We start from the raw sequence: 18,395 nt of genomic DNA on the forward strand, positions 1-18,395 counted from the left end.
GCTAGCTTCATGACCAGTTCCGTTATATTCTTTCAATTCTGCTTGAAATGGGTTATTTAAGGACCAGTGGGCAGTAATTCTTGCAGAATGAGCTATGATCTCATTAACCAGCTCATCTGACAGTGGACATCGACATGCAGAACTACACCCAGTGAAAATAACAGCAGCTGTCAGGCTACCCCTTCTTAAATTGAATTTAGAAAATTGCCTTGATTCAGAGTAGGCATTTTCATTGTTAAGATAGACTTTTTTTTTCCCTCTAATATTCACCCTGTAGTAGAATAATTAGAATATTGGCCCAGGAGGAACAGACTGGCTGTCTTGGGGTGAGGGACCATCTGGAAAATTAACTCAGGGCTTTGGGTATAGGGCTGATCAGGATAGAATCTCACCAACCTCAGGAAAACTTGGCAACTGTTGGAAGTCTGGGCGTTCCTTCTACTGCCTCCACCCTCCCAACCAAACCCTGCTGTGCCCAGTCTCTTGGCTGGGGATTTCAACAGTGAGATATATTATGCAGAGATTGCATTCTGGTGGCCCCAAATGTGTTTTCTTTAGCCCAGTGTTAAAATATTTTAAAACTATGAGCTTTTTAATATAAAGATTGAGATTTCTGGCTTCTCAAAAAAAAAGATGAGTATATGTCAAAATTAGCTCATGGTAAGAATCAGCTGGCACTCAGATCGGAAAATGTGCCCTTGAGGTCACCACAGCCACTATCAGTTGTCATTTGTCACTTTACAGTAGGGAAATAGGTCTCTGTGCCTGCTGTTTTATCAAAAGTGGCAATACAAATGATCGGTCGGGAGGGCACGTGCCCACTTGACTGACAGAGGTAACCTGCTGGCCACTCCAGACACTTGAGCTTGCAACCCTGTTTGAACCCATTTTCTCTCCTGTACCCTGTTCCTACAAAATCTCTCATTGTTTTTAAGTCACCAAAGTTACCATCACTGCCCACTTTCAAGGTGATCCATATGCTGTGAAGGTGTGGCTTGTGTGACCATTGCCACGGTCCAGTTTTACAGTGGGAAATCAGTCCATGTTCCTGGCATCGGAGGAGGGCCAGTCAGGTCCCTTTAGTATCAGGGACCTTACCCAGCCTGTCTGCCAGGTCTGGCCTCACTCAGACACTCAGATCCTACATCTTATAAAACTCTTGAGTCCAACTTTCTAGTCTGAAATGGTGCTAGAGCCACTACAGAAGTGTGTTTGCCTCCTTTCTCCACTGATCTCTAAAAACCACTGTCCTAGAGACAGGCGGGTTAACCTTACAGGACATCTGAGAAGGCACCCAGGTTTCTAACCTGTTGCCATGATGCTCTGAAACCCTCAGAGCCTGCTGAGATACCGCGTGGCTCTGTACTTACAAAACGTCAGCATGACAGCAGACACTTGAAGGGAATGAGAATGAGCAGCCTCCCTAGACCTCCGTGTGCACTGTGCCCAGCTCTGCCTCACACTGACAGATCCCCAGGGAGCTGTGCCCCAGCCGACCCCAGACCACCCCATCCTCAGGAGGCACAGACCTCCTTTGCCCCCTCAGGAAGACCAGAAAGTCACAGGACAGACGTCCTACATGTGCTGCCTCTTGGAGCCCTCCCACATTGTGGTCGGTGTGGTCAGCCTAGGAGCCCTGTGCACTGGGAGGGGGAGTGCCAGCAGCACCAGGCCCACCCTCGGCGGAGAAAAGGAGACCAACAAGGCAGGATCTGAGTGAATCAACGTCATGTTCACATGGAAGACAACAGACAATATCAACATATTCTAAAGCAATACTTCTAGGGAAAGGGCAGGGGTGGCTCCCTCACGGGCCTGTTCTAAACAAGTCTCTTCAAAGGAGTCGATCCAAACAAGACTACAGAAACCCCCAAACAAAATCTCACGAGCACATAGCATCTGAAAATCAAAACAGGACACTGGATGTTGACTTTAACATATAAAAATACTATAACAAAATGAAATACAAATATATATTAGAATCTGTAAGTATTCTGTATAAAGAGATACTTTCACGGTTAGGCTAACAGCAGGCAAATAGGAGACAAGACTGGCCTTTTCCATTTCCTGTCACCTTCACGGGGAGCCCTGGCCACTGTTGTCTGTGGCGGGCGCTCTCTCGGGACTCTCCTGCTGTATCTCTTCAGTGCATGTTTCAAATGCAGGGCAAACTGAAGATCTTTACCAAAGGGGGCAAGATGTGGAGATGATTTCTCAGAGGGCTGGTCTTGCAGTAGCCTTCTTCCAGGACTTCGTGAGCCCACACAGGAACAGGCAAGGTGAGTGCTGACTCGGGTCCTCAGCAACTTGCAGATCGGTGGCTAAGTTGGGGGAAAAGTCGATCCTGGGGCAGACAATTCTTTAGGCCCCTTGTTGCCCTCACCCTTGTGGTATATCCTAATCCTCCGACTCAACTGAGGCTCCGTGCTGCTGTGCCAGGACACTGGGTGTTGCAGAGGGGCTGGGAGGAGGGGGCAGCCTTAAGCACCCATTGTGCTCCCTGGGACAGACTCACCAGCCTCTCACCTCCCATCCCTGTGGCACTGGGTGAGAGGGTGTGGGCATCACCTGGCTCCAGTGCCCTTTCCACTCTGCAGAGTAGAGTGAAGAAGCCTCCTGCCAGTCGGTGCCCATCACACCCAAGAATTGTCTTCTCCAGGGCAGTGGGGAATGGTGGTAACCAGGGAAGCTACCTTTCTCAGGGTTGGTAAGCCTCAGAACACCTTTCTCCCAGGGAAGGGGCAAGCTGGCTGCACTTGAGCTTTTCTGCCCTATCCAGCCTGGTGCAGCTGCTCAGGGTCCCACAGTGGCCAGGAAACTCCAAGCAGGAGAGGGATGCTGCACAGCCCCAGGATCTGCTGTCCACCGGGGGGGGGGGGGGTGCACCCGCGCCTTGGTCAGAGTTACACAAAAATAGGGCCCGGCCCCCTGGTGGGAGGCAGCTGAAGCCATGATGACACTACCCCAGTTGGGCAGGGCAGGACCCTCTTCTCAACACAGGGGCCCCAGGACTTAAACTTGCTGGCCTGAGTCCTGGTATAATGGAATATGCCAGGGCCCCACAGCTGCAGGAGGCTCAGCCCTCTAGAATCAGCACCACATGGGTGGGCGGCAGAGCACAAGGCCACCGCACCCGCACCCCAACACACTCCCCAACCAGGAAAAGGACATGCTCACCCCCCTTGCCCCAAGATTCCCCCAGGGGTACACCCTCTTGGGGAAACATCTGGGAAAGGAGAGTGTGGCCTTTCCTTCCTTCAGCCAACTCACTATTTGGGCTCAAAAATCATCTTTGTACATTTTCACTCTGCATGAAGAGAAGCCTTTGTAGTCAGATGACCGTGTGGCTCTTCCAACACTGAATCCTTCACCACAACACCTACAGTGGCAACCCAAGCCTGGGCCTGCGTCATGGCTGGAGCCCTACGGCTCACACTCTCCCCAGGCAATCTGGCCACTCCTGCCGTGCTCCAGGTGAGTTCACACCTGTCCATTAGGGCAGAATGCCCACAGCACCCTGTCCCAGGCCAGGCATGGAAATTCTGGTTGATGTGATCAGTGAACAAGGGTCTGCTGACTCCTCGGGCCTCCCTTCTGAGACCACAGTGCCTTTAGTCACCCCATGTCCCTGTTTATAGCTGAGGAACCCAAGGCCTGGGGGCAGAAGTTTGCCCAGCGTGATAGAGCCAGTGGAGGTTTCCTGATGCTCAACCACTGTCCCTTCCACTGCTCACTACTGGCCTGCAGTACAAGAGGCTCTGAACCCAGCCTCCACGGGAGGAGACCCCTCCCTGGTCAGGCAGCCTGGCCCAGGCCCACCACACCCTGTACCTCTGCCAGTGGCTCGCCGACAGCTTGTGGCTGGCTGGCACTGGAAGCCCAGGATGAATGCCCCTTCTGTGGCTAGTGTCTGGAGACTGGTGGTGTTTATTCAGCTGGAGCCAAGGACCCCTGCCGTCTTTGGTGGGGTCTTCCACCCCAAGCAGCTCCAGGAGCCCTTTCCTCCACATGAGCCCTTTCTTTGAAGCTGTGGTGGCCATCTTATAACATCAGGATCCAGAAGCCTAGTCCTAAGAACCACCTCTCCCAAGTCTCATTCCCAAGCAGTGCTGCAGTGCTGCCAGTCAGCCCAGGGGCAAGGGTCAGTCCCTTCCTGGCCAGCAGGAGGAGGCCCTTCCCCCGCAGCCAGCCTCCTGCCAGCAGATGCTGCAGCGCACGTGGGCCAGGCTGGCTGTCTGGGAGGCCCAGATGACTTCAAGGTTATCCTCAGAGGGGCAAGGGGCTTCTGGGGCCAAGGACCCAGCTTCAGGCCAGCCTGGGCCACCGGCCAGAGGGAAGGGCTGGTTTGGGAGGGGGTCCGTCCTCTTCTTTAAGGGCCCAGGTAGTAGGCAAGGAGGGGTGTCACCATTCTGCACTTCTTGGCCTGACCTCACGCACACATTCATTCAACAAATATTTATTAAGCGCCTATTTGTGCAAGGCACTTCAGGAGCCAGTGGTCTGCAGCTCGGGCCTTGCCCACCCCCTCTGCCCCCAACTGCGGCGCAATTTGCTTTCAAAAGGCTACTCTGGAGCCACCCCGCCCACCCTGGCAATGGCCCGTACCCCCAGCCTGGCTGCTGCCAGTGTCCCCACTGCGGCCCAGCATGCCCCCTCGCCCGCCCTCACCCCTGCCCGGTCCACACCCGGTGCTACACGCAGAGGGCACAGCCACACTTGGTGGGCTTCTCCACCTCCTCGGCAAAAGAGGTCCCGTCGCTGCACTCAAAGGTCAACTTCCTCCGCTTCAGCCGAAGGCCCTGGCAGCAGCCCTGGGCTGGGCACGAGCCCCGGCACTCCACCCACGACAGCGGGCGCGTGGTCTGGCAGATAGCATAGCCCCTCTGGACCTGGTGAAAGTCCCGGACAGGGTCCCCCCGGCACTTGGACTCTGGATGGGACAGACACCAAGAGAAGGCCTCAGGGCACATCCGCAGGCCAGTGCTGCCCCGGGGGAGGCAGGAGGAGGAGGAGGAGGGCAGCTTCAGCGGACGGTCCTCCCAGCCTTGTGCCCTGCGTCCTCCCACCTCCCAGCCGACATGCACATGCACACTGCTTGCTCCTAGGGCCTGCGGGAGGGTCGGTGGGGAGCTGCCAGGGCCCTCGGGAACAGACTGGGCTAGAGGTGTGCCAGAAGAGGCCGAGGCCTCGAGCTCCTGCTGGGGCTGTGTGGCCTAGAGGACCCTATAGGTGCCTGATTCTGGATTTCTCCGGCTTCCCCCTGCCTGGCCTCAGCAGTCTGGATTCCAGCAGAAACATCACGATCAAGCAGGCCAGGGAGGGCCTGGGAGGAGGCCCTAACCCCAGACTTCCTGCTGCTTCTACATCCCGAGGTGATGAGGCTAAGCTGTGGAGGTCTGGCCAGGAGCTGTTACTTCGGGTCGTCTCTTCTGTAAGGAGAGACCCCAGCCAGAGAGGGCACAGACCTGCAGGGCAAGTGGGGCCAGGGAGAGATGCAGAAAGGGAGGCTCAGTGCCCAGACGTTGGGGGGGGAACACCAAAAGCCTGAGGTGCAGGAGGAGGGGAGGGAAAGACAGGGGGGTTGCTGAGGTTGTGAAAAGGAAAAAGTCAAGTTGCTAAAACAAATCATGGGGTGCGGGGGACCCTGGAGAGGGCACGTCAGGAGGGGGTGCCCTGACCTTGCTCACAAAGCTCTCCCGAAAAGCCAGGGTCACACACACAGTGTGCCCCCTTGGTGGCCAAGGCCTGGCAGTGGCCGTGCAGGCACTGCAGGCCCCCACAGGGGTCTGCCGGTGCCCCGGCCTGGTTGCACAGGGCCCCGGAGTACCCATCCTGGCACTGGCAGCTGTAGGAAAGAGCATCGAGGGGCACGCATTTCCCATGGACACACCTGCAGGGGACAGAGAAAGGGTACTGTGAGACCAATCCAAGGCCCACTCAAAGGCATCCCACACCTCCCAGCTGCTACCTCATGAAATTTCATTCTGTCTCCAAGATTTAAACAAAGGGAGCAAAATGTGATTCTATGTTCATCCCTACTGACCTTTTCCTATTAACAGAAACTGAAAACCAGAAAAAAATAATTAAACCCTGTGTTAGGTCACACATTCCAATTTAGGGGTTTAAAGATAGTAGTTGGTGAGTCAGCCCTCATCATGGGGAGGTAGAGCTTGCAGGGAAGGGGTGGGTGGGCAGGGGAGGGCTCACTTGTGGCCATGGCAGGGGCCGTCAGCTGGCTGGTCACAGTGCAAGCCCCCCCAGCCAGCCTCACAGTGGCACATGGGGCCCGGGGTGGCATTGGGCTGACAGATGCCATGCAGGCAGTAGAGCTTGCGGCAGGGCTCGCAGCCTGGCACCACGCCTGGCTTCATCTGCGTCTTGGTGAAGTCCTGCAGCTCGTTGTTGATGTACAGGTTGCGGATGCAGCCATGGAAGCTGGTGCCATTGAGGATCTGCCACAGGCGGAAGGCAGCCGAGTTCACGTCCACGGGCATCCCTGGGGTGGGGGTGGGTAGCAGACCTGGGCTGAGTCAGGCTCGGGCCAGGCCAGGCACCCACCTCTGAAGTCCACTGGGCAGCTCCACAGTGTTGCTTCTTGCCCTCGGCCTCTGTTCTTTTATCTCTGCAACCCTGAGCCAAGGTCCTTTGCCACTTTGGAGGGCCCAGAACCCTTTCCCAGAGAAATGGAAAAGCTGCTTCCTCCATGATCAGAGCTAGGGTGCCAGGCGTGGCAGTGGGCAGCCAATGCGTGGGGCTCTGGGTGCCTGTTCCTGAAGTCTGGTTCCCCTCACCCAGGGTGCCTTCCTGTCCTCTGTGACTCCAGCTTCTACCTCCCAGAAGCCCCAGCTATAGCCAAGAGCCTGGGCCCTAGGACTCAACACATGGCACTCTGCCACTGCTCATGTGGTCCTTGCTTCACAGCAACCCTCTGCGGTAGGACTTGCTACTCCCCATTTGACAGATGCCCAGCGACTCGCCTGAAGTTGCACCACTAGCAAATAGCAGAGCTGGGATTAGAACCCATGGTGTGCCTTCACATCTGTCCACAATCTCGACAAGCCCCCCACAGTGCTGAGACAGCCCCGCTGCACCTGGAAGCCTGCTTCATTCGATCTAGAAAAGCTTGCAGGCAGTGGGCAGGGCTATTGAGCCTGTGAGGCGAGCCGGGGAGGTCTCTGCTGATGCAGGGCCTCTGTGCCTGAGTCTCTGGCAATGGCTCTGGGCCTCTGAGGGCCCCAAGACTGGGAAAGCCAAGAGGAAAGGTATCCAAAGCGTGGAAGACAGCTGGGAAAGTCCCAGGCCCTCCCATAGGCCAGGCCTTGAGCACAGCCCAGGCACCCATTCTGATCAGTCTGGGCTGGACAGAGAGCAGCCTGGGCTCTGGGCAGGGGAGGACAATCCACCAGCAGCTTGGCAGTTCACCAGGGCCAGAACCCACCCCCTTGGCATTCCCCCCACAGCCAAGTGCCCTTGCACCATCTCTCCTGGCCAGCCTCAGGCCAGAGCCTGATGGAGAGGCCTGAAGAGGGATAGCTGTAGCCTCCACCGCACCAGGTCCTCACCTCCCACATAGAGGGGGGCCTCACTGTTGAGCGTGTAGTGTTTGCCAAAGTTGTCCATAGTCATGGGACTGCCACCGTCAATGGAGAGATTCACCATCTGGTCAAAGGCGACCAGCTCGACAGTGTGGAACTGCCCATCGTTGATCGTCTCGGCACTGGAAGAAGATGGGTGCCCCCGGACCAGAGAGTGGGCTTCAGTTTGGACCATCCCTGCCTGGGCACTTCCCCAGAAAGGCCATTAGTCTAGCAGCTGCTTCCCAAGGGGTCAAATCTCAAAGTGAGGGGACTATGGGGCTCAGAGGCCTATAACTTGATCCCTCTACTTCCCTTCTTGGGACTCCCTGGGGAAAGCTAAGAAGTTTGGAGCTGGAGTCTCCATCTTATCAATCTCTCCCCTCCCCATTAAGGAGCCCCCTCTAAGGTGGTGGTGGGATGGGGAAGGTTGGGGCCACTGCTTAGGCCTCAGAGAACCTCAGACCCAAGCTGGGGCTGAACCAGATGGTTCAAATGCCTTTTTCACCTGGGCAGCCCAGGTTTCTAGTGTTCCTGACAACCACCTGCTCTTGACCCAGGACAGAGCATTCTAGCAGTCCCCCATCCCCTGAGGGTGGCTGATGGACACAAGGAAACCCTACCTATAGATGGCAGAGCTGGGGTAGCTGCCTGGGTCATAGCTGACACGCACATGGCCCTGGTACAACTCAACTGCGATGTGGTCGTTGTCCCCGTTGTATAGCAGGATCCCATTGTCCTCTGCCGTGGAGACCTGATGGGCAAAGGCACATCCTTTCCCCACCCCACCCCATGCAGCAGCAGCACAGACAGGTGGGGCAGGTAGGGGACCCAAGACTGGAGGAGAGATGCTGTGTGCAAAGCTGTCCTCCCCTCCCTGACCAGCCTCCCCAGGGGGCGTTCCTCAAGGTGGTGCTGACAGAGGCTAGAAGCCCCAGTTCAAATGCCATCCATCCACAGCCCAGGGGCAAGGGTCCACCCCACCATGGCTGAGCAGGTGTGGGTGGTGGGCCAGCTGACGCCTGGGGTCTATGTGCCAGGAGGAGTAGCTAAGAGACCGTGGACAATCTTCCTAGAGAAGAAATGTTAGGCTGAACCCCTATCTCCTGGGTGTAGGTAGGCCTGTTTGGTGGCCTCAGGTGGGAACTTCAGAGAGGACAAGTTCACGAAGGCTCTAACAGCCAAAGCCATCCAAAGCTGGAAGGAGCCACACAGGAGGTAGTGTCTGTTGCTGGAACCGTGTGGGAGGGAGCTCCTTCTACAATGCCATAGGCGCCATGATCACTTTTTCTGCTTTGTCCTTCTTCCCCCCCTTTCTTCTGGTAAAGACCCTGGTTGCCTGGTCTGTGGAGGTGGGCACATGACCCGGGCTGACCAATCATACTACCCCTTCTCCTTGGACTCAGTGGTTGGTCCAGGAATGGCCATGTGACTAAAGCCAGGCCAATCAGAGGCCTTCCCTGAGACTGTCTAACTAGAGTGGCAAGAAAGAGCCCCTTTAAATCTCTGGTAGTGAGACCTTATGGGGATATCAGGATAAACTCAGGATGTGCCTGAGGCAACAGCTGGCCCAGACTTTGCAGAGCTCTGTTTTGTGGAGCACAGGCTAGCTGTTGTCTTGCTGTGTGGACAGTGTTTAAGTGGTTGGGACTTTGGAGAGGTGATATGCAGCAGGAGAGCAGGATGAGCATGTTTGAGAGGCTGAAGGGTTCTGAGGAAAAAAGAGAAGAGGACCCAGGAAAGGGGAGAAAGATGTGGCACTTGTGAGAGGGAATGGAGTTTGGGGGAAAAAGAAAGATGACTAAAGAAGAGTTTAAAAGTTTTTGTCGTGTGATGTGCAATATATTCCAAGCTCCTCTCCCTCGCCAAGAAATATTTAGCAAAATATCTATATATTTCATCAACGCTGTTAAGTGGGACTTGCTTTTTTTTTTTTTTTCCTCAGTACAATGATGTTCTGAGACGGAATTGAATACATGAAAAGGGCAATTTAAGGTACCCCAGGGACATGCAGTTAAAGATATAGGCCCAGACTTAACTCTGGCCACATTCCAGCCACATGGAGAACGCCCGTCTGCAGCACTAGACGCAGAAGCTGAGGAGCAGCTGAGACAGAAGATAAGGGAGAGGATCCTTGCAAGTTTGGTTTTCTGCATCCAGTCACTCATGAGACCACCTCCACCCCTGCCCTGGTTTTGTGACTCAATAACCTTTCCAGTGATGCTTAAAGTAGTTCAAGCTGAGATCCTGATACCCACATCCAAAGAGTTTGGACTAACACAGGGTCCTTGCAGTTCTCCTGGGCAGGAATGCATCTTTGTGCTCTGACCTGAGGCCAAGGTCCCCTGCTCCCTGACTCCTCTCTGTGACCAGGTCCTCTGGGCACGCACCTGCAGTGTGATGTTGGCCCGAGGCCAGTTCTGCAGGTCAGTGAACTGCAGGTAAGTGTCCCGATCCACAAAGTTGACACTGAGCAACTTCTCACACTCGGGGCCGCCGAAGCCCGGGAGGCACTGGCACACAGGCCTGCTGCCCTGGTCCACACAGTTGGCCCCATTCTGGCACTCAGTGCCCTCACAGGGGCTCCTGGGGGCAGGCAGGCCAGGAGGGATCTCACAGAGCTGTCCACTGAGAGGAAATGGCACAGGTCAGAGAGAGCAGAGCCAAGTGAGGAAGGGGCCGTCTTCCTCTCCCACAGTCCCGAAGAGAAATTCACTAAACATCTTGGGAAAATGGATCCTTAAAGTGACAGAATATGCTCCTAATGACCACTTTTCTGGAGAGAAGTGAGAGCCAGGATACCAAGAAACAAGTGTGGTCCCTAGTTCAGTAGTATCGACATTGCCTGGGCACTTGACAGAAATGGAAAACCTACTGAATCTGTTTTTTTTAACAAGATTATGGAGTCATGTGGACATTGGAGTTTGAAAAGCACCCACTGCTCATGTCAATAACTCCGCAAGGCAGGTTTTATTATGCCCATTTTATGGAAAAGAAAACTGAGGCAAGCAGAAAGAGGGAAAATTCAAAATATTAAAATCAGAAATAAAAGGGACATATTAATTACTACCAACCTTACAGAAATAAAAGGAATTATAAGGGAATAGTATGAACAACTGTATGCCAACAAATTAGATGACACAGATGGAATGGACAAGTTCCTAGAAACACACAAACTACCAAAACTGACTCAAGAAAAAATAGAAAAATCTGATGAGACCCCAAAACAAGTAAAGAAATTGAATTAGTAATCAGAAAACTTCCCAGGCCCGAATGATTTTACTAGTGAATTCTACCAAACACTTAAAAAAAAGAATTAATACCAATCCTTCATAAGCTCTTCCAAAAACTAAAAAAGGAGGGAACGCTTCCTAACTCATTCTATGAGACTAGCATTACCCTGATACCAAAATCAGAGAAAGACATCATAACAAAAGAAAACTACAAGCCAATATCTCTTATGAATATAGACAGCAAAATTCTCAACAAAATATTTGCAAATCAAATGGAGCATAAAAAAGATTATATAAGACTATTTCAAAAACTTCACAGAAAAATAGAATTAAAAGATAATACACATATTTCCATGAACTTTTCGAAGGACCCCTGTATACCATAACCAAGTGGGATTTATCCCAGGAATGCAAGGTTGGTTTAATACCTGAAAATAAATTAATGGAATACACTATATATAGAGAAAATAAAAACTCACATCACCTGATCATCTCAATAGATACAGGAAAAGCATTTGACCAACTTCAGTGTCCCTTCATGATAAAAACACTCAGCAAACTAGGAATAGAAGTGAACTTCATCAACCTGATGAAGGGCACCAACAAAAAACACACAACTAATATCATACTTAATGGTGAAAGACTGAATGCTTTCCCCCTGAGATTAGAAACAAGACAAAGATATCTATCTGCACTCACAACTTCTATTCAATATTGTACTGGAGATTCTAGCCAAGGCAGTTAAGCAAAAAAAGAAGAAAGGAATAAAATGCATTTATATTGTTAAAGAAGAAGTAAACTGTCTTTATTTGCAGATGACATGATCTCATATACAAAAATCTTATGGAATCCACTAAAATGCTATTAGAACTAATGAAAGAATTCAGCAAGATTGCAGGATTCAAGATTAATGCACATATACACACACCAAAAAAAACAAGCAAAAATGAAATTAAGGCTACACTTTGTTTTACAATAGCGTCAAGCAAAATAAAATACTTAGGAATACATTTTTAAAACAAGTGTAAAACTTACACTTTGAAAACAACAAAACATTTTTGAAAGAAATTACAGAAGATCTAAATAAATGGAAAGGCATCCTATGTTCATGGACTGAAAGACTTAATATTGTTAAAATGGCAATACTCCCTAAATTGATCTACAGATTCAATATAATCTCTATCAAAATCTCAGTTGACTTCTTTGCAGAAATTGACAGGTTTATCCCTAAATTCATATGGAAATTCAACGGACCCAGCAAAGCCAAAACAATCTTAAAAAAGAACTGGGAGGACTCACACTTCCCAATTTCAAAACATATTACAAAAATTACAGTAATGAAGACAGTGTGGTACTGGCATAAGGACAGCCATAGAGATCATGGACTAGAACTTAGAGTCCAGAAATACCCTCCCATTTATGGTCTATTGATTTTTGACAAAGATACCAAGACAACTCAATAGGAGAAAGAATAGTCTTTTCAACAAATAGTGCTTGAACAACAAGATATCCATATGCAAAAGAATGAAGCTGGACACCGACCTCACACCACATACAAAAAATAACCAATGTCCCTTTATGATAAAAACACTCAACAAACTAGGGACAGAAGTGAACTTCATCAGCCTGATCAAGGGCACCTACAAAAAAACACACAGCTAACATCAGTGGATCAATGTAAGACCTAAAACGATAAAACTCTAAGAAGACAACTTAAGTGTAAATCTTCATGACCTTGGTTAAAGCAATGATTTCTTAGATATAATATCAAAAGCCCAAGCAACAAAAGAAGAGATAGATATACTAGACACCACCAAAATTAAAAACTTCCGTGCATCAAAGGACATTATCAAGAACAGACAACCTCCTGAGGATGTGGAGTAATTGGAACCCTCATATGCTGCTGGTGGGAACGTACAATGGTGCAGCCACTGGAAAACAATTTGGTAGTTTTTCAAACAATTAAAACATAGAGTTACCATAGAATCCAGCAAATCCACTCCTCGGTGTATATCCAAGAGAAGTGAAAACGTCTGTCTACACAAAAACCTGTACATGAGTGTTCATAGCATCAGTATTCATAATAGTCAAAAAGTGGAAACAACCTAAATGCCTATCAACTGATGAATGGATAAACAAAATGTAGTAAATCCTTACAGTGGAATATCATTCAGCCAGAAAAAGAGATGAAGTGCTGATACGTGCTACAACCTGCATGTACCTTGAAAACATTATGCTAAGTGAAAGAAGCCAGTCACAAAAGGATGACAGATTGTATGATTCCATTTATATGAAATGTCCAGAATGGACAAACCTATAGACATAGATATCAGTAGATTAGTGTTGCCTAGAGCTGGGATGGAGGGGTGGGTGGTGACAGATAAGGGGCATGGGGTTTCTTTTGGGGAGTAATAAAAATGTTCTAAAACTAATTGCAGTGATGGACGCACTACTCTGGGAATATACTAGAAGTCGTTGAAGTTTATATTTCGGGTGAACTGTATGGTATGTGAATTATAACTCAGTAAGGCTGTTTTTTAAAAATGACACAAGCAGAGCATGGGAGGTTGGTGGCCAGAAGGAGGGCAGCCCCTCCCTCTCCCAGGGAGCCAAGGTGAGAAGGTAGATAACCTTATGGCAGGACATGTCTTCAGAAGTTCAGCTGGGCAGGTCAGCGCTGCGCACTGCCCAATAATCTGTACCCACCTCCTGCTGCCTCCACCAAACAGGTTAGGGACCCTCTGCCTAGGCACTGAGTGGTCATATGACAAGGCTGCACGATTAGTGACTGGCAGAGCCACAGTTAAAACCCCAGCACCCAACCCCCAGGCTCTGACCCTGCCCTTCCCTGGCCATGGCTGGGGGCTCCTGCCAGCCCAGAGGATAATGGCCCCAAGGAGCCACTTGTGCTGCATCAGCGGCCACTCACCTGTAGCCCTCAGCACAGAGACAGGAGTAGCTGTTGACTTTGTCCACACACTGGGCCCCATTCTGGCAGCGGTGACCCTTGCAGTCGTCCTGGTTCTCGCTGCAGTTGTCACCTGTATAACCTGGCACACACTCACACCTGGGGGTAGGCAGGGGTAGGTGGGTGGTAAGCCGCACACTCAGCCCAGAGCTGGAGTGGCCAGGAGGAGGAGTCAGGGCCTGCACAGGCTGTGTGTGGCCCTCAAGTTCCAGTGGTCTTTGTGGACCCCCAGGAGGCCAGACAGAGCCCAGGATGTACAAGGCTCCCAGCCCATCCTGGGAGCCTTTTCTAGTGCAAGAAAAGAGCTTGCGTGGACTTTAGGTGGGGGCCCTGGGCTGGGAGAGTCGACGCCTAGCCACAGGAGGAGATGGAATCTTGTCGTAGAGGACCCACCCTCACCACCACCAGCATCTCCAATGCCAAGCTGCACCCCTTCCCGACCTGCCCAGCTGCTCAGCTGCCCCCTCCTAATTCTCCCAGGACCCTCCATCCCATGGCCGTGAGTCACACAGGCTCATGGATCCCTCATCCCCCAGCTCCCAGCCCTCAGCAGAGCTAGTGCCCGCCTCTCAGTGGGTGCCTTGACTCCAGGCCAGCCCCCAGCTCCCCAGCTCTAGACTTTACCTCGCTGCTCACCCGAAAGTCCATTTTGGCCAACTATTTGCCTACCAAATAAAGTGCACACTCTTCTACCCACTTTCCAGTTATGGCCTTGCAAGATGCTCCCTGTCCTGCAGGCTCCTGCTCCCCGCACAGCAAGCCCACCCCACCAAGCACTTCCCTGCCTTGACACCTGTTCATTCTGGAATTCCCTGTCCTCTCTCCCTGCATGATCCAGCCAGGCCAATACCTCCCCTCCTCCAGTAAGCCTCCGGTGAACACTCCAGCCCTCATTCCAAACTCCGCAGCTCAACCACTCAACCTGGCAGACAGGTGCTCCTGCCTGGGTTTTCTACTCAATCCCTAGCGCAGTGTTTTTCAGACTATAAGAAATACCTTTCAGCCCAGTAACACACACACCCCAAACCAGTTTCACACAACAATACTTATCCTTACTGTATATAATGGTCCTTTGCTCATAGATTTGTTTTACTTTTTAATGTTAATCTTGACCCACCCAATGGATCACAATCTACTAGCAGGTCTTGAGCTACAGCCTGAGCTAAGTTACTACCCAGTCGTTAATTTTATTCACTCCATTCATTCATTCACTCATTCAATGGCTGTAAATTGAACATTGCTGGGTTCCAGGTCCAACACCAGGCACAGCGGAGTGTCTGTCAGCTCCATCTTTCCACCAGGACAGGAAGTTGAGAGAGCATGCACTAAACACCCTGCAGTGTGCTGCAGCCCCAGGCCCAGGGCCGAGCGCAGTGCTCACTTTTCATGGCATGAGGGACTATGCCAGCAGTCCCAAACTGGACAATATGCAATCCTGCCTTATTGCACCCTCTGAGGTCCGGCCCTCTGAGGAGGTCACATGCCACCGATCTGCTGCTGCAACCCCTGCTCCTGCAGCTCACCCAGGAGTGCAGCATCCATCCATCTGGCTAGACCATTGGCTCCCTGGGGATTCCACCCCCGGCGTTGGCCTGGGTCCCTGGGCTTGGGTCCCTCAGCCACAGACTCCAAGAATCCTGCCCTGACCACCCCTTGCTGCCCTGGCTAGTAGGATGGTGTTGGGGGGTGTCCCAGAAATGAGGCTCTGCTTGAAAAACTACAGATGGGAACAGCATTTTAAAAACCCATGACCTTCATACAGCAGCCTCCAAGTGACAGAGCACTTCCACATATGCCAGTAACAATGATGGTGACAATACATTCAACAACTCCTTATCCAAACCTCCTGGGGCCAGGTAGGTTTTGGATTTTGGAACTTTTAGGATCTGGGGAAGGTCATACATTGCCTAGAACTGTCACACATTGCACATAACTTGCCGGTGGGATTTGAGGCAGCCCCATGATCAGATGTTCACATTTCTGCAGCAAAATCTATGCATGTTCACACTGCATGGGCTAAATAACAACTGTAGGCACTATCAGTGCATGTCAGCTTTTATTACCAAGTAAGTTCAGGTTAGACAGATTTTGCCATCAGATGGACTTTCAATTTTCAGTTTTGTGGATTTTATAATTGGGGATAAGATATTGTGGCTCTGGAATGCTAATAGCTGTTTATGGAGCACTGATCAGATGTCAGGCATGGAGCTAAGTGCTTTCCATGCATTTTCTCAGCAAATCTTTGCAACTGCCCCAGGAGGAAGTACTGTTGCACCCAGTTTACAGATGGGAAAACATGCTCAAAGCCGCCAAGCAATCTACTCAGAGTCATGCTGCAAACCCAAGTCTGTCTGGCCACAAAACTGTGCCCATAACCACCCTTGCCTTGACTCTCAGGAACCCCCCCCCCATACACCTGAGACCAAACCCTCTTGACAGGGGAGTACACAGGAAGGGAATGGGTGGCAGAGCCAGACTGGAATCCAGCCTGATGTCCCTGGCCCTGGAAATGGGCAGCACTGACCTGGGCCCGTCCGGGGTGCCCACACACCGGGCCCCATGTTGACACGGGTTCAGATCCGGGGAGCAGAAGTCCACCAGCTGCTCACAGGCCCTTCCTGGGGAAAGAGTGAACGAGAGGAAGGAGAGAGGCTGCTCTCCTGTGCTCTGCAGGCAGCCAGGCCAGCAGAACCCTCTGGTAGACACCGAGGGGACCAAGCCCTTCCACCCACCATGGGGGCACAGGGGGTGTGTTCTGATCCCCCGTCCCCCAGGCACTTGAGTCCCACCATGCTTACCCACGTACTGCAGGGGGCACTGGCAGGTGTAGCTGCCCACGCCGTCCACACAGATGCCCCCGTTGGCACAGGTGTGCTCCGCACAGTCGTCCGTGTTCACTCCACAGGTTGGTCCTTCAAAGCCAGTGGGACAGGAGCACCTGTGGGGACCAGGGGAGGATGGAGAGGCAGCCTTCATGGAGCACTGGTGGAGGCCTATGGCTGCTAGCCTGTGTCACCATTCGACAGTTATCGTCCCTACTTCGGGCCAGGCCCTTACTAGGCGCTGGGGGGGTTAGAGGTAAACAAGATGGCGCTGCTCTCGTGGGACTCCCTCACAGTCTAGCGGGGAGACGAAGAGGAGACAGGCAGCCAGCAGAGAGCTCATGAGCACCAGGATGGTGTAGGCACCGAGGCCAGGGAGGACACTCAAATGGGCAGAGGACTACCTGACTCCTTCTTGGAGGGGAGTGGTCAGGGCAGGCTTCCTGGAGGAGGTGAGGAATTAACCAAGGACCCTGACAGGACAGAGCAGGAAGGGGAGGTAAGGCGATTGGGGCAGAGGTGTACATCAAAGCCTGGAGTGAGAGGGAGCCCCACTGGTAGGGGATCTGCTCATCCATACAGCTCAGGACTACAGGAGCACAGACCATGGGGATGGGTGAACATAGGTCTGGGGGTGAGCAGGAGCCAGGTTGTGGAGGGCTCTGGAGATCAGTGATCTTCAAATGGGGCACCTTCCCCTGGGGCACCCGAGGCTTTCCAAGCGGTGTGTGGGTCTGAGAGAGAAGTTCAAGAAAATAATTTCCAGATCTTTACATTTCTGCACGAGCTCTTCCCTGAACTGACTTCCCCAAAACTCCAGAAAGGCACACCTCTCCCAGCCCAAGCCCAAGGTGAGACAGGCATCCTGGCGCCAGATAAAGGGACAATTAGGAATATGGATATTTACAAAGTGAATAAACAAACACTTCTGTAAGTCAAGAGATTTCTAGTTCTGTGTGTTAAAGGTAATTGAAGGGAGACCACATGGAACTGTCAACTGAGAGAGCATTAAAAATAATTTTGATGACAGATCGCTTTGGACTTTTGGGCACGTAAACCGGGAAGGGTTTCCAAGAATTGAGTGACATGGCTATAATAAAAGTCCTTCTAATCCCATTGGTTTATTTATGTGAACGAACTTTCCCAGCACTTATATCTGTAAAAACAAAACAAAACAGGCCTAGATTGACTGCTGAGCCCTCTCTCATTCTATAATATTCATCATGGACTCATGAACCAACTGAGAGCAGAAAAGAACAGAGTGCCCCATTCGCCTCACTGAGGGACACAGTCTAATGAAATGTTACTTTCATGTGTAATAATTATTCATCAAATTTTATAAAGCAGTTATGTTGCTTTGAACTACCGTGTATTATTGGTAATTGTGACAATAATTAAGAAACAGTTAATCAAAGGTTTATGGTGACAAGGAATAAGAAAAAAACTAAGTTTTCACTTATGTCGCCATGTTGCTGGCAGGGTGCTCTGGGAAAGACTGTCTGGCAGAAAAACATTACATTAGAAGAAAAGTGGGGAGAGTGGGGAGTAAAACGAAAACGCCAGTTCAAAAAGAACGAGGTAAATTTTTTAACTGTTAAAGAGGAGCTTGTCGGTGTATTTTTAAATGGCATCAAATTGCTATGCTATTCAGATCCCATTGGAGAATGATGAAAGAGTGATTTAAAGAGATAGTTTTATTTTTAAATGTTAAGATTTACAATATCCGGGAAATTGTCCTGTGCAATCAACAGTTAAACCTACAGTGAAAAATTGTAGCTGTCAATCTAAGAAGGGGTGC

The 18,395-nt window shown here is 51.1% G+C and overlaps 1 protein-coding gene across 1 annotated transcript in view; it reads right to left on the reverse strand.

Annotated features, from left to right (window-relative positions):
* Window positions 1-1,713: 1,713 nt before the first annotated feature.
* SLIT1 (slit guidance ligand 1) overlaps window positions 1,714-18,395 on the reverse strand; it is a 168,415-nt gene continuing 151,733 nt past the window's right edge. Inside the window, exons 29-38 of the mRNA XM_063101886.1 lie at window positions 16,574-16,713; window positions 16,300-16,393; window positions 13,737-13,874; window positions 9,965-10,202; window positions 8,198-8,328; window positions 7,563-7,717; window positions 6,208-6,496; window positions 5,679-5,890; window positions 4,686-4,930; window positions 1,714-4,423 (exon numbers count right to left, since the gene is read on the reverse strand). Coding sequence (XP_062957956.1) covers window positions 4,692-4,930; window positions 5,679-5,890; window positions 6,208-6,496; window positions 7,563-7,717; window positions 8,198-8,328; window positions 9,965-10,202; window positions 13,737-13,874; window positions 16,300-16,393; window positions 16,574-16,713 — 1,636 coding nt within the window. The 3' untranslated portion in view covers window positions 1,714-4,423; window positions 4,686-4,691. The remainder of the gene's footprint in view (window positions 4,424-4,685; window positions 4,931-5,678; window positions 5,891-6,207; window positions 6,497-7,562; window positions 7,718-8,197; window positions 8,329-9,964; window positions 10,203-13,736; window positions 13,875-16,299; window positions 16,394-16,573; window positions 16,714-18,395) is intronic.

Source organism: Cynocephalus volans, chromosome 7 (genome assembly GCF_027409185.1).
Source record: "Cynocephalus volans isolate mCynVol1 chromosome 7, mCynVol1.pri, whole genome shotgun sequence".
Classification (NCBI taxonomy): domain Eukaryota; kingdom Metazoa; phylum Chordata; class Mammalia; order Dermoptera; family Cynocephalidae; genus Cynocephalus; species Cynocephalus volans.